The sequence below is a fragment of the Myxine glutinosa genome, chromosome 6, assembly GCF_964187855.1.
Source record: "Myxine glutinosa chromosome 6, kmMyxGlut1.1, whole genome shotgun sequence".
NCBI classification, from domain to species: domain Eukaryota; kingdom Metazoa; phylum Chordata; class Myxini; order Myxiniformes; family Myxinidae; genus Myxine; species Myxine glutinosa.
This window is the reverse complement of record NC_136266.1, coordinates 48,765,117-48,781,899: the sequence shown is the minus strand read 5'-3', so window position 1 is coordinate 48,781,899 and position 16,783 is coordinate 48,765,117. Positions and strand designations below refer to the sequence as shown.

Genomic DNA, 16,783 nt, shown 5'->3' with positions numbered 1-16,783 from the left:
GCCATATTTGTTTTAACACAGATGCCTTAAAAAACACCAAAAACACCTCATGCGGAGGGTCTGCAATCTCTGATTGCTCTTTCTTGTTTTCAATGTAAAGTGGAGACAGCAAATTATGTGAGAAATAAAATAAAACAAGTTCGGGCAACAGGTCTTTGGAATCCATCGCTTTCTCTTAATATAAGTCTACCGCATACACCTCTCATGACAATCTCTGAACAGTCCTATATAATCCCATTATTTTATGAACATCAAATGAGAATCTGCACATTTCTGAAACATAACAATGATACTCCCTTTATTCAGCCATCATGCCATAGCTCTGACATGACAGTAGTGCCTGGAAAAGCTTATGTACACCTCAAAACCTTGAGACCCTGCTAAAATTGAATCAGTTCACCTTTGTATAACAGTCCATCATTATGCCAACAACAGGCATTTTAAGGCCATTTTCCCTGCAAGAACGGGGGTTAGCCTTGCGGTCCCCATGACAATGTTCTCCATTTTGCCCTATTTTCTGCATCTCTCCTTGTTAACCCCCTTGCCCGCATTTCTTCTTCGACCATCTTTAGCCAAGTCTTTCTCGGTCTTCCCCGTCCTCTACTTCCTTCTACATTTATTTCCATCACTCTTCTCAACCAGTCACTTTCATCCTTCCTCAACACATGACCAAACCATCTCAACCTGCTTCTCTTCACAGCATCCATCACAGGCTCTATTCCCATCATCTTTCGCAATTCATCATTTGAATTAGTCCATCATTATGCCAAAAAACCCCAAAAAAAAACCACCTTTAGAGGCCATTTTTCCCCGCAAGCGGGGGTTGGCCTTTTTCGGGAACCTTGGTTGTTGTTGTTTTTTGGTCCCCTTTTTGAAGCAATGTTTTACGGCCGGATGCCCTTCCTGCCGCCAACCCTTCTTGTCGCCTTTTTACGACAAACAGGGAATTACCAGTGAACTGGTACTCAATTTGCCGACCTCGGAAGGACGACAGGCTGAGTCAACCCCCCTGGCGTTAATTCAGCGATCGACCGGGATTCGAACCCAGGATCCTAGGATCCTAAGCTGGCACCCTAGCCGCTAGCCCAACACCAGGGATTCCCAACACCAGGAAACCAGGCCAAGTTTGGTCAAAATCCCTTTAGCGCTCCACCAGCAGACCCTCCACCAGAAATCTGCTACTTTCAGCTAATGGTCACATGATCTTTGAGCTTTGACCCCAAAATAGTATCGGCTCATCTGTGCATCGCAGTACATACCTGCACCAGGTTTAGTCAAATTCCCTTTTGCAGTTCATAAGTTATCACAGTAACTACAATCTGCTACTTTCAGTACATGACCTTTGACCCTTTTAAGCCAAAATCGAATCAGTTCATCTCTGCATCATAATACACTTTTGTACCAAGCTTGGTAAAAAAAAAAAAAACCTTCAGTGGTTCTTAAGTTATCACGGGAACAAAAATTGACCATGGACGGACAGACAAACACATGGATGGACAACCTGAAAACATAATGCTTCTGCGCCTTCGACGGCGGAGTCATAAACATAAAAACACAGCAATGCTAGTGCTGTATAGAGAGAAAAATCAAAGAAACAAATGCATAAATAACAATATTAACAACAATAGTAAAAATAATAGTACGATAAATAACATAATTTTAATGGCTACAATTATAAGCTGTGGCCAAAAATATTGGCACCCTTGCACTTTTTTCAAAGAATGCACCATTTCTTCCAGAAAATTGTTGAAATTAAAATAATATTTTGGTATCCACATATGTATTTCTTTGGTTTGCAGTGGAACAAAACAAAAAAACCTGAAAAATTACTAAATCTTAGCTTATGCCACACAGAAATCCTAAAATGACCCGGACAATATTATTGGCACCTTTTAGAAGTGGTTAGAAATAATTAGATTTCAATCTGGTGATTCTCCTTTACTTTGGAATTGAACTACCTGTGGTGAGATGCAGGTGCCTGCAACATAAAAATCACTCATTCAACCAGTTTGAATAGAGAAAAGGAGTCATTCTGCTGTTTTGTGTCACTGTGTGTGCAGCAATGAGTATAGAGAAAAGAAAGAAAACCAGAGAATTGTCGGAACAGGTCAGACACAAGATTGTAGCCTAGCATGGACAATCTCAAGGCTAGAAGTCCATCTCCAGAAACATTGATGTTCCTGCATCCACCATACGCAATGCTATCGGGAAGTTTAAGGCCCATGGCACTGCAGCCAGCCTCCCTGGACGTGGCCGCAATAGAAAGCTTGATCGAAAATTGCAGTGAAGGATTGTTCAAATGGTCGAGAAAGCACCTCGATCAACTACCAAACAGATTGAAGCTGACCTTCAGACACAAGGTATGACACAATTTCAACTCGCACCATCCGTCGCCAACTCAATGAAAGGGGGTTCCATGGAGGACCCCACTGCTAAGAGAGAGACATAAGAAAGCCTGACTGGAGTTTGCCAAAACACACCTGAACAAGCCAAAATCCTTCTGGGAGAATGTCCTGTGGACAGATGAGACCAAATTAGAACTTTTTGGTATAGAACATCATCTCTATGTTTACAGAAAACAAAATGAAGCCTTCAAAGAAAAGAACACCTTCCCTACAGTCAAACATGGAGGAGGTTCAGTGATGTTTTGGGGTTGCTGTGCTGCCTCTGGCACTGAGTGCCTTGAATGTGTGCATGGCATCATGAAATCAGGAGATTACCAAGGCATTTTGGAGCGCAATGTTCTACCCAGTGTCAGAATGCTGGGTCTCTGTTGAAGGTCATAGGTCTTGCAGCAGGACCATGACCCAAACACACTTCAAAAAGCACCCAGGAAAGGTTCAAGACAAAACAATGGACTATTCTGAAGTGGCCAGAAATGGGTCCAGATCTAAATCCCATTGAACACCTGTGGGGAGATCTGAAAACAGCAGTTGGGAGAAGGCACCCTTTAAATCTGGGAGAACTGGAGCAGTTTGCACAAGAAGAGTGGGTCAAACTGCCAGTAGAGAGGTGTAGGCTATAGAGAGTTGTCGAGAGGTGTCGGCTAAAGAGAGGTGTGGGAAGCTCATTCGTGGCTATCGGAAGCGCTTGACTGCAGTTATTTTGTCCAAAGTCTGTGCTACCAAATATTAAGTCTGGGGTGTCAATAACTTTGTGAATGGCATTTCTTTTTATTTTCCGATTTCAAAGGATATATTAAGTTCTGAATCAAAAACAAAGGTTCTGTAATATTAACAGTGAAATAAAGAATTGTGGAGACCAAATACTTTTGTCAATTTCAACTTATTTTTAGAGAAAATTGTAAGTTAATTGAAAAAAGTGCAAGGGTGCCAATATTTTTGGCCACGACTGTAGGTATCAAGTAGCACTCTTTTAGAAATTGTCATTATGAAGAGGTCTTACAAAAGGTAGGGAACTTTTAAAACATGAGAGGCTCACCCGTGGTTTGAAGGCAACCAGCTTGAGGATCATCTCAGCTGTGAAAAGGCCGGTGAACAGCATGTTCAAGACATCCATCGCCTCTCTGAAGGAGGCAGACTGTCCCTGATGCTGTGTAAGACATTAATAAGCGACAGCTCCCTCGTGACTGAAGACTTGCAAAATAGTTTCAAGAGCAAAATGTTAATTTTACACGATTTATTTTGCAAGATGAAATCTCTTGCAGTCAAATCTCAGTGTGGCAACAAGTAAACAACATCGTATGAATATTTCTGCACTGAAAATTAATCTTAAGGAACAGACTGGTAATCGTTAGTTACAAATACACAGTTGTCCTACAAAATCCGAGGTCAAAGTCGAGTTTCTGTCGCTTGGAATTGTTGTCATTGAGCACAAGCGCCAACGTTTTGGGAATGCGTCATCAAGTTGTTAATCATGCTTTCTTTTTGAAAAATGTCACCTGTATCTTACTTCATGTGTTCTCAGTAAAGGAAACACAGCAGTGAGGTTATAGAAAGCTCCATGACAAATGATCAGCGGAGTTATTTCCATGAGGCCTCATACGATCCTTGCTGTGAAGAAGTGAAGCTTTTGCTATTCCTTGGAGAAGCAGAACACTTCGCTTCCTCTAACTTCTGCATTAGTTGTAATTTAGAACTTTATTGCCATACTCTTGAGCAATCTTTATCAAAATGTAACGAAGACACCTGGGAAGACAACTCCCAGATGTAGCCGCTTCAGCAGCCGCTAACCTCCGAATGTGGAGACAAAATATGAGCGAATAACTGAAGCAATGAACGGTAAATGCCATTTGGCCAATGACGCCTGTGCCAAACCCACATCTCACCATCCTTAACCAGTGAAGGTTGTGTTAATTATACGCCTAACCGCAAAAAGTGACTTTTGCTAGGGTACACAAAAGACTTACTTTTCAAGAATACAGTGAGACCTTTAACTGTGAGGACAAAGTGAGACCTCAACTGAGGTGGCAAAGCCAGCTCTATGTCCATCACACAAACACCTGCACTGGAGTGACATGACCTGTGTCAAAAACGATGGCCGGCTTATGAACAGAACTACTGCATGCTGCGTTTATCACAACACGAGCGGAAGTGGTTTACAAATCACAAGATGTACTCTCTGGCCAGCTTTGATCAGTCGTGATGCAGACTCTGGTTGTAAAGTACCATTGTCTCACCTCTCCCTTTCCCCTTGATCCCTCCTTTTTCTCCCACATGCATATTATTTTCACATCATGTGTTTGTAGCAAGAGACCATCAGTTTGTTGACGTCATTGACGGTTGAACCACCTGACTGTTGTTCATATTGATGAACTGATGGAGGCTTCTAGTGGCACATCCATATCGGTTTAGCTTTGCTCGTCAAAATGTTGTTTTATTTATGACATTCACAGTTTCATTCTTATTAAAGATACATTTAAATAGGTGTTGGTACTTTACTCTATTACTATAATAATAATATATTCTATAATAATAGAGCATAATAGTACTCTATTATAGCAAAACAACTCACCTTATTGTGAGGTGGTTGTTGGAGGTTAACACGTTGGCTAGATTCACCTTCAGTGAGCACAACAAGGCTGCACATATTTTTGGATATTTCATTTACGGACGCTTCCCAATGGTACTGTGATTTTTCCCGGTGCATCGGCTTCGACATCCGACGGCACGCAAAATTTCAGCTTTCTACGTGAACCGGAAGGTACCAAACATTAATATCAGTCAGTCAGTGAGTTAGTGGGTGGTTAGAGTGAGCTTTCTACATGTACTAGTGGAGTATGTTTACACATTGTGTAAGCAATAACAAACCATGCTTCATACTTAGGTACATAATGAATAGAAGCTCTATGATTATAGGCAAGCATCACCAACCTGCTGCTAGATATCAATTTATTTTTATTTATTTATGTTACGGACGCGTTTACTGTTTTGCTGCGAGCGAGATATCAATTTATTTTTACCAGCTGCTAGATATCAATTTATTTTTTTTTATTTATGTTACGGATGGATGTGTTTAGTTTTTAAGGAAATTTTCAATGAGATTTTTATTTCGTAGTTTACAGTTATAGAATTGTAATTTTTAAATGCTCAGTATCGATTCAGGTTTTTAATTTTTTTGCGGATGCATTTACGGTTTTTTTACATAAATTTTCATTCACGGACGCTTTTTCTTTTTTCCATATATGGACATTATTGTCATGTTTATTGCACAGTTTAAAGGTAGAGAAATTACAATTTACAATTATGAAATGAAATTAATAAAAAATGAAAAGTAAAAATGTTAAATAAAATAAAATTTTAAATCAATGAAATTAACAATTTTATATTAGATATTTATTGAGCTATTTTTTATTTTATTTTTATTTTACATATGCGTTTACGGTTTTTTTTTTTTACATATAATTTCATTCACAGACACTTTCCAATGGTTCTGCGATTTTTCCGGGTGTACCGAACATTAATATCAGTCAGTCAGTCAGTGGTTAGAATGAGCTTTATACAGTCGTAGCCAAAAATATTGGCACCATTGCACTTTTTTCAAATAACTGACAATTTTCTCGAAAAATAAGTTGAAATTGACAAAAGTATTTTGTCTCCACAATTCTTTATTTCACTGTTAATATTACAGAACCTTTGTTTTTGATTCAGAACTTAAAATATCCTTTCAAATCAGAAAAAAAAGAAATGGCATTGGCAAAATTATTGATACCCTAGACTTAATATTTGGTAGCACAGCCTTTGGACAAAATAACTGCAGTCAAGCAATTCCTATATCCATTAATGAGCTTCCCACGTCTCTCTACTCGCAGCTTGCCCCACTCTTCTTGTGCAAACTGCTCCAGTTCTTCCAGACTTGAAGGGTGCCTTCTCCCAACTGCTGTTTTCAGATCTCCCCACAGGTGTTCAATGGGATTTAGATCTGGACTCATTGCTGGCCACTTCAGAACAGTCCAACATTTTGTCTTGAACCATTCCTGAGTGCTTTTTGAGGTGTGTTTGGGGCCACTGTCCTGCTGCAAGACCCATGACCTTCAACGGAGACCCAGCTTTCTGACACTGGGTTCAACATTGCGCTCCGAAATGCCTTGGTAATCTCCTGATTTCATGATTCCATGCACACATTCAAGGCATCCAGTGCCAGAGGCAGCACAGTAACTCCAACACATCACTGAACATCCTCCATGTTTAACTGTAGGGAAGGTGTTCTTTTCTTTGAAGGCTTCATTTGGTTTTCTGTAAACATAGAGATGATGTGCTTTACCATAAATCTCTAAATTTGTCTCATCTGTCCACAGGACATTCTCCCAGAAGGATTTTGGCATGTTCAGGTGTGTTTTGGAAACTCCAGCTGGGCTTTCTTATGCCTCTCTCTCAGCAGTGGGGTCCTCCTGGGTCTCCTAACATAAAATCCCCTTTCATTGAGTTGGCAACCGATGGTGCGAGTTTAAACTGTCGTACCTTGTGTCTGAAGTTCAGCTTGAATATGTTTGGCTGTTGATCGAGGTGCTTTCTCCACCATTCGAATAATCCTTCGCTGCAATCTTCGATCAAGTTTTCTCTTGCGGCCACATCCAGGGAGGTTGGCTGCCGTGCCATGGGCCTTAAACTTCCTGATAACATTGCGTATGGTGGACACAGGAACAACAATGTCTCTGGAGATGGACTTGTAGCCTTGAAATTGTACATGCTTGGCTACAATCTTGTGTCTGACCTCCTCAGACAATTCTCTGGTTTTCTTTCTTTTCTCCATGCTCATTGCGGTACACACAGGGACACAAAACAGCAGAATGACTGCTTTTCTTTTTTCAAACTGTTTGAATGAGTGATTTTTATATTGCAGGCACCTGCAACTCACCACAGGTGAGTTCAATTCCAAAGTAAAGGAGAATCACCTGCTTGAAATCTAATTATTTCTAACAACTTCTAAAAGGTGCCAATAATATTGTCCAGGCCATTTTCGGATTTCTGTGTGGAATAAGCTAAGATTTAGTACTTTTTCAGCTTTTTTTTTGTTTTGTTCCACTGCAAACCAAAGAAATACACATGTGGATACCAAAAGATTTTTTAATTTCAATAATTTTCTGGAAGAAATGGTGCATTATTTGAAAAAAGTCAGGGGGGGGTAGGTGCAGACTGGAAGTTTGGGACAATTTCAGTTCAGTGATGTTCAGTGATATAGTTCAGTGATGTGACTGGATGTATCAGACACTGCACAGAAATGCATATTGTCTATTAAATACTTGACCTCACCACCACACATAATTCAAAACAACTCACCACCACGTACACTCCACGTCATTCAAAACATCTCACCACCACGTACACACCACATAATTCAAAACAACTCACCACCACGTACACCACACATAATTCAAAACAACTCACCACCACGTACACCACACATAATTCAAAACAACTCACCACCACGTACACCACACATAATTCAAAACACCTCACTACCACGTACACCACACATAATTCAAAACAACTCACCACCACTTACACCACACATAATTCAAAACACCTCACCACCACGTACACCACACATAATTCAAAACACCTCACTACCACGTACACCACACATAATTCAAAACAACTCACCACCACTTACACCACACATAATTCAAAACACCTCACCACCACGTACACCACACATAATTCAAAACACCTCACTACCACGTACGCCACACAAAATTCAAAACAACTCACCACCACGTACACGCCACATAATTCAAAACAACTCACCACCACGTACACAACTCTTTTTCTCTTGAGCAACGCTGGGTACTCCAGCTATAAACACTTATATACTTTACTCGGGGTACAAATACAAATACAACTTTCTCTGGGGGCGGGGGGGAGGGGGGAGTTGGGGGGGGGGGGGGTTACATAGGCTATGTGTCCGAGGCCTCATTCGGGGGTGTGGGTGACCGGAAGAGGAGCGTGAATTCAAAATGTAAATGTGTACCTTGTCGCGCCACCTGGTGTTGGTGGCAGAGGGTATTACAATTTTTTTCTTTTTTACCTGGGCAACACTGAGGTTAAGAGGGTATTACAATTTTCTTTTTTTCACCTGGGCAACACTGAGGTTAAATCACTCCTTGCACGGGTAAATTTTTCCTCCTTCTCTTCCCCCCTCCCCCAAAACGGCGGGGCCTGTTGAAGCCACCCCCCCCCCCCCCAAAATATGTATATGTAGTATATCTTCGCTGCCCCCAACCCCCCCTCTCACCTCACCTATCGCACCCCTCCCTCTTCCACTCCACAACTCACCCCTCACTTTCCTGCCCCCCTCCCGCCGGGTACCCCTGCTAGTATATACATATATACACTACCAGCCAAAAGTTTATGTAGACCCAACAGTTTTTGATATTTTACTGTTTAATGTGCAAAATGAACATAAGATGTGAACAAAACTCTTACCAAAGATATATCTGCTGATCAACTGATAATATATTGTGCTTCCACACAGACCAGAGTATTTGTAAACAGTTTTTATGCCACCGCAGTCAAAGTCGCTGGAGGCATTATGTTTTCAAGTTGTCCGTCCGACTGTCCGTCCGTGATAGGTTTTCGTTCCCGCGATAACTTGAGAACGGCTAAAGGGATCTTAGTCAAACTTGGCACAGGTATGTATAATGAGGTAAATATCAACTGATTAGATTTTGGGGTCACGAGGTCAAAGGGCAAAGGTCAGAGGTCATGTTAGAGCAATAACTTGTCAACTAGTGATGGGATTGTGACTAAATTTGGTACACTTATGTAGAATGATGTAAAGATTAACTGATTCGATTTTTGGGTCATAGGTCAAAGGTCAAAGTCTGTAATAGGTCTATAACTTGAGAACGGCTGAAGTGATCCAATTCAAAGTTAGTAAAGGTATGTATGATGATGTAAAGATAAACTTATTAGATTTTGAGGTCAAAGGTCAAATCTGTAAAGATTTGATATAATATTGTAAAGATTAAGTGATTAGATTTTGGGGTCATAGGTCAAAGGTCAAAGTCTGTAATAGGTCTATAACTTGAGAACTGCTGAAGTGATCCAATTAACTTAGTAAAGGTATGTATAATATTGTAAATATTAAGTGATTAGATTTTTGGGTCAAATATCAAATCTGTAATAGGTCTATAACTTGAGAACGGCTGAAGTGATCTAATTAAAATTTGGTATGGGTATGTATGATGATGTAAAGATGAAATGATTAGAATTTGGGGTCAAGAGGTTAAAAGGTCAAAGTCTGTAATAGGTCTATAACTCTAGAATGGCTGAAGTGATCTAATTCAAACATGGTACAGATATGTATAATGATGTAAAGATAAACTGATTAAATGTTGGGGTCAATAGGTCAAAGGTCAGAGGTCATGTCAGGAAAAAATGTGCTCACTTGGGCACAGCTGAATGGATTAAAATCAAACTTGATACAAGTATTATAATGATGTAATAATGTGGGCAGAGGCATTTCAGTCGACATCGTGACGTCGAAGAGTGCCATTCTAGTTGCTCCTGAGATGGAACGTTAATAACTTCAACTTCACGTTTCAGTTTGGATTTAGCATTGCACTTTTCGACCTATTTCCAAAAATTGCTTTAATCCAACATTTCGCACAATAAAGATGCATTGAAGCACAATATATTATCAGGAGATCAGCAGATATATCTTTGGTAAGAGTTTTGTGCACATCTTATGTTCATTTTGCACATTAAACACATTATGTTGGGTGTACCTCAACTTTTGACTTGTAGTGTACAGTATATATATACACAGACTTCGCATTTAATATGGAATATATATTTTTTCTTGACTTGGGTTTACTTTCTTAACTCAGTATATCAATCTGGTGAGTTTCTTTTACAATTTGGTGATTTATTTGTTAAAAGAACCATGTCACTGATTGTCTGTCACAGCAAGAAGTCAACAACAGGATTATATCACAGGTGGCATGGCAAAATGTACGGACAGGTGCATTTGATGATTGGCTTCACAGTCAGGTATACAAGGGTTGTTGCGTTCTGTATTATTGGAAAACAACTGCTGCATGTCTCCAAAAGTTATTGCCGCTTCCTCTGGAGATGGTCCGTCAACTCGACAATGCTGTTTGTCATGGAGTGGTGGCTTTACGAAATTACGGCATGAAACAGCGTGCTATTGCTCAGCAGTATGGGATCACTCAAGGTCAGGTGTCAAAGATCCTGAAACGAAATGCTCAGAGGGGTGTCCCTACTCCAATACCGAGGCCAGGACGTCCCCGCAGAACCACAAGGAGGGATGATCGCCAGCTGCACCGGTTAGTCCGCAATGGCCGTACCAAGTCAGCTAATCGGCTTAGGGCTGAGTGGCAGCAACTGACAAATGTGCCTGTATCCAGAAGGCTAGTCAACCAATGACTGGTTCAAGCAGGCTATCGTGCCAGGCGTCCCCTGAGAAAGCCACGCCTGACCAGACAACACCGCCAGCGCCGATTGCAGTGGGCCAGAGAGCACCGTCAATGGCAGCCAGGACACTGGAATCACGTGATCTTCAGTGACGAGTCTAGATTTATGGTCTATCGTCAAGATGGCCGCATCCGAGTGCTCAGACAAGTGCATGAAGCTTACAACAAAGATTGTATAGTGCCAGGAGACCAAGCTGGAGGTGGTGGGGTGACCGTTTGGGCTGCTTTTCATGCAGGGGGAAAAACTGACCTGGTTGTTCTGAATGGAAACCTGAACCAGTTCAAGTACAGTGCCATTCTGGAAGAAACATTGCTTCCATTTGCTCGTGCAGCCTTTCGAGGAAACATTGTCTTCCAAGATGACAATGCACGGCCTCATCGTGCTTGCATGATCCAACACTTTCTTGCTGACCGTGGTGTAGAGCATATGGAGTGGCCTGCCATGTCCCCGGATATGAATCCGATAGAGAACTTGTGGGCAGAATTAACGCATCAAATCGACCACTTGGAACAGCAGCCGACCTCTGTGCGTGAATTGCAGCAGGCTATTGTCACTGCATGGCAAGCGATTCCTGTCCAAACCTTGGCAAATCTCGTGAACAGCATGCCTCAACATGTACGTGCTCTCCTGAATGCTCGTGGGGGTTACACGAAGTACTGAACTGTAATTTTACTGTCCGTAATCCCAGTCGTAATTTAACTTTTGTTTTTGTTAAAAAAAAATTTGGCTAATGTGCAAAATAAAGAGATACTTCTGGAAAATGTACAGAAGTTTAACACAGTACTGTCCATGAATTGAGTTCGATATCAGTTTACATCACTTTCAAGGATCAATTTATTTGTTTCGAAATGTCAAATGTGGTTTTTGTTTCTTTTAAAGGTCACATTAACAAAATCTAGAATAATTTCAACATAATTCCAATGAACTTTTGGTTCTAAGGCATCTTGAAAAGTAAGTTCACCCCCACAAAAAAAAAATCTGCCCACAAGTTCTCTATCGGATTCATATCCGGGGACGTGTTACGAATTCCGGATTTATGTGAATTACTATTCAGGTCATTTCTTATTCATGTTTATTCTATTAAAGGTTGTTGTGGTTAAATGGTTAGAAGCGCTCCTGGTAAGAACGAGACCGGAAACGGGATCGTGAACCGGCAGGGAAAAAGGGAAGACAAGGTCGGGAGAGAAGCGGCCATCTTGATCCTCGAGCAGCTCCGACGCGAGCCGAGTCGATCTTTACCTGCTTTGGAACGCTGAGTTTGAAAAGCCCGTCTGGCGAGAGGAGTTACCGGCGCGGGGTGGTTGCCTGTTACGTGTCAGGTTGCCGTGGGTTCCTGGAAGGAACCAAGCGTCCGGCACTGTTCGCCTCGACGCCTACGAGGGCGTGTACGGGTCGCACCTTGGGCCTCGCGTGCTTTGCGAGCCGTTCACAGCCCAGAGGCCGCGATCACGGGCTCCGACCCCGGTGGCGTCCCGAGGAGGTGTCCGCTGCAGCAACCGTTCCCGGTACGGGACGTGCACATTTGGAGCACGTCAGCAAGGGGTCCGTTCAACCGCCCGTGTGCGGATAAGTCGACCTTCACCTTGGTCTGGAGGAGCCCAGAGACATTGTGAGGGACAGTGACTATTGAGGATGTCGTGAGTGGGGTCAAGGGGGGGAAATATATAAGATGGCCATCTTAGAAATATTGTTGGAATATTCATACTGAGCGTTGAAGTATTGTGTTGTGGATGATTCTACCCAGGGGTGAATATATTGTTGATTGATCCGGATCCTTGGTGTGATTTCCTTATTGATTTGGATTGTTTCCTTCGTTGGTCCACCGGAGGGTTTAATTAGTATTGATTGCGTTACGAAAGCGTATAAATCATATATCTTTCTGGCGGGGTTCCTCTCAAGGTCCGGGGGTCACCGAGACCCGGCGGTCACAGGGAGGACCACGTAACAGAATTGGGGGCTCGTCCGGGATATAAAATTGTATAAAATAATAAAATAATATTTTTCTTAATTAAAATTAATTAATTAATTATTAATTGGTAAATTTTTGGGAAATTGTGGTAAAGTCTTGGGTGAAGGTTAACAGGTGTTAACGATAGTCACCATGGTGTTTGTGGCACAGAACTTTGCGGTAACCCCGAGTGAGGCACAGTTCCGAGCGTTACTAAAATCGGACCTCTTGAAATTGGCCAAACATTTTAACTTGGAGGTCCGAACTAATTTGAGGAAGGCAGAGTTGCAGACCGCGGTGATACAATCTATGGTGGGATTAGGAACATGGGACGAGTTAGCCTGGGAGTGGCTACCCGAAGAACCAGAAGACGTTGAGCTCCGGAAACTGGAGTTGCAATTACGGAGCCAGGAACGGATCAAAGAAGAAGAAAGGAAAGCAGAAAAGGAAAGAGCAGAAGAAGAAAGGAAAGCAGAAAAGGAAAGAGCAGAAGAAGAAAGGAAAGCAGAAAAGGAAAGATCAGAAGAGGAAAGGAGAGTGGAACGAGAACTCCAGGAAAGGTTAGAAAGGATGAAAACAGAGGAAAGGAAAGCAGAAGAGAGGAGAGAAGAGAAACAAGCAGAGGAAAGGAGAGGGGAACGAGAACTCCAGGAAAGGTTAGAAGGGAGAAAAGCAGAGGAGAGGAGAGCTGCAAGGGAACTCGAAGCAGAGGAGAGAAAAGCCGAAAGGGAATTAAAGGAACGTGACAGGGCGCTTCAGCAAGAAATTAAATTCAAGGAGCTGGAGTTAATGAGAGAACGGGGAGAGGTTCTTTTTTTTCCACACTTTTTTTCTTTTTTCTTTTTTCTTCTTTTTTTTCCTTTTCTTTTTTTCTTTTTTCTTTTCTTTTTTTCCTTTTCTCTTTCTTTTCTTTTTTTTCCCATTTTTTCCACACTTTGAGAAAGTGGCTCGACAGTTAAACTGGCCAGAGGAGGCCTGGACCATACTAGTGCAAAGTGTACTGGTGGGTAAAGCTCAATATATTTATTCGGCGCTACCAATGGACCAATGTGCAGATTATGAGGTATTGAAGAAGCACATTCTCAAAGCCTATGAGTTGTTTCCTGAAGCTTACCGGCAAAAATTCAGGAATGCCAGGAAGAGGGAGAGTGAGACCCATGTGGAGTTTGCCAGAGTGAAAGAAAACATGTTTGATCGGTGGTGTGAGTCAAAAGGAGTCGGGAAAGACTTCGAAGCATTGCGTGACTTGATCCTGGTGGAGGAATTTCAACAGTGTGTCCACGAGGACATCAAAGTGTACCTGCAGGAAAAGAAAGTACCAAAGTTGTGGGACGCAGCCACCATGGCAGATGATTATGCCTTAACACACCGGATAGGGGTCCACAAACCTAACTCCTCGCCTAGACTTCAGCAGGGGAGTTATGGAACACCCGGTGCGGAGAATGACAATACATGGCGGCGGCCTCGAGAGGATTATGGGGACAACTCTGATACCCCAACTGTTCGAAATCAGGGGGCTACGGGCCCAAGACAAACGTATTTTCCGGGGGGCCCGAGGCAGACCACGAGTTTTTCCTCCGGGCCTACTTGCGCTTTTTGCAAGAAACCTGGACACTTGATGTCCAGTTGTTACCTCATGAAAAGGGAAAACCCAGAGCGGAGTCTGACTAGTACAACTCCGAATGCGATGGCAAATGTAAGAAATCGCCCACAGAAGAGTTACCAACCATTTATTTATGAGGGGTTTCTCTCACTAGAGGGAGACTTGACTAACCCAAGACCTGTTAGGGTATTGAGGGACACAGGAGCCCCTCAATCCTTAATGCTTGAAGGCATTTTGCCATTGTCAAAGAGTACAGCAACTGGTGATAGTGTTCGGTTGCAAGGGATCGGTGGCTGTGTTAGTGCCCCACTTCATGTCATCCATTTGGAATCCGATTTGGTGTCAAGACCGGTCACCGTCGGTTTACAAGCCACGCTTCCTGTAGAGGGAGTATCTGTGGTTATCGGGAATGATTTGGCCGGGGGTCAAGTTTATGGTAACCCAAGGGTTGGTAAAGAGCCCAGCAGGGAAAATAACACCACACCAGCTCGGGATGGCGACAAAAGTACCAAGTTATTTGTAGGGGGACTGAACTTCAAAACAGAGGAAGAAGTTCTGACCTCTGTCTTCAACAGATATGGGCCGCTGGTGGAAGTGCGGTTGGTAAAAGACAGGGAAACGCAACAGTCAAGAGGGTTCGGCTTTGTCGCGTTTGCAAGCACAAAAGACGCCAGAGAGGCAGAGAAGAATTGGAATGGTAAGGATTTGGAGGGTCGGACCATAACAGTAGGGAAGGCATTTCGTAGGCGTCGAGAGGTCTACAGAAGAGGACAACTTGGCGGTAGTTTTGGTGTTGGCAGCAGCCGATATTACTATGGAGGCTCCCAGAGTTACGGCATCTCCCGAAAGAATGATTGTCAGAGCACTGGCCGAGAAGGAGACCACCAGTCAGGTGACTACTGGGACAAGTGGTCCCACCGTAACTGTTAGGAGTCCGGAGAAGTTGAAGCACTATATACGGCGGAGCCGCCGAGCCTGGGTTCCTACATGGACTAACCGTGAACGCCACGGTCTTAAAGGCGTCCAGGTAGTGAACTTTCCTGCACGGACTAACCGTGAACTCCACGTTCTTAAAGGCATCCATGTAATGAACTTTCCTCCCCGGACTAACCGTGAACTCCACATTCCTTAAGGCGTCCATGTAGTGAATACTCAGCTTGGCCTCCCAAAAAAAAAGAAAAAAAAAGTGCTATCGAGTTGTTTAACTTTGGGGCTTTGGTCACCACCCCTTAACCGGCATTCAAGAGAAACTAGAAGTTGTTGACGCTTGGTCCAGAGTGAATTACCTTTGGAATCTCTGGGGGTTTTGTGAAATTTTGTTGCTTTATTTTTGAGATGTGATAATTGTGCCCGGGGGAACTGATGATTTGGGGTGTGAGATATCTTGTTTGTTTATCAAAGTTGGCCTGCAAAGAAAGTTTTCGCGGTGTTCAAACTTTCTTTCTTGAAGGGGGGGAGTGTTATGAATTCCGGATTTATGTGAATTAATATTCAGGTCATTTCTTATTAATGTTTATTCTATTAAAGGTTGTTGTGGTTAAATGGTTGGAAGCGCTCCTGGTAAGAACGAGACCGGAAACGGGATCGTGAACAGGAAGGGAAAAAGGGAAGACAAGGTCGGGAGAGAAGCGGCCATCTTGATCCTCGAGCAGCTCCGACGCGAGCCGAGTCGATCTTTACCTGCTTTGGAACGCTGAGTTTGAAAAGCCCGTCTGGCGAGAGGAGTTACCAGCGCGGGGTGGTTGCCTGTTACGTGTCAGGTTGCCGTGGGTTCCTGGAAGGAACCAAGCATCCGGCACTGTTCGCCTCGATGCCGACGAGGGCATGTACGGGTCGCACCTTGGGCCTCACACGCTTTGCGAGCCGTTCACAGCCCAGAGGCCGCGATCACGGGCTCCGACCCCGGTGGCGTCCCGAGGAGGTGTCCGCTGCAGCAACCGTTCCCGGTACGGGACGTGCACGTTTGGAGCACGTCAGCCAGGGGTCCGTTCAACCGCCCGTGTGCGGAGAAGTCGACCTTCACCTTGGTCTGGAGGGGCCCAGAGACATTGTGAGGGACAGTGACTATTGAGGGTGTCGTGAGTGGGGTCAAGGGGGGGAAATATATAAGATGGCCATCTTAGAAATATTGTTGGAATATTCATACTGAGCGTTGAAGTATTGTGTTGTGGATGATTCTACCCAGGGGTGAATATATTGTTGATTGATCCGGATCCTTGGTGTGATTTCCTTATTGATTTGGATTGTTTCCTTCGTTGGTCCACCGGAGGGTTTAATTAGTATTGATTGCGTTACGAAAGCGTATAAATCATATATCTTTCTGGTGGGGTTCCT

General features: G+C 43.1%; 1 protein-coding gene across 1 annotated transcript in view; it reads right to left on the bottom strand.

The window, feature by feature from the left end:
• Positions 1–16,783, bottom strand: part of LOC137429749 (voltage-dependent L-type calcium channel subunit alpha-1D) — a 519,508-nt gene that overhangs the window by 89,706 nt on the left and 413,019 nt on the right. The window contains exon 29 of the mRNA XM_078779833.1: positions 3,442–3,552. Within this exon, the coding sequence (XP_078635959.1) occupies positions 3,442–3,552 (111 nt within the window). The remainder of the gene's footprint in view (positions 1–3,441; positions 3,553–16,783) is intronic.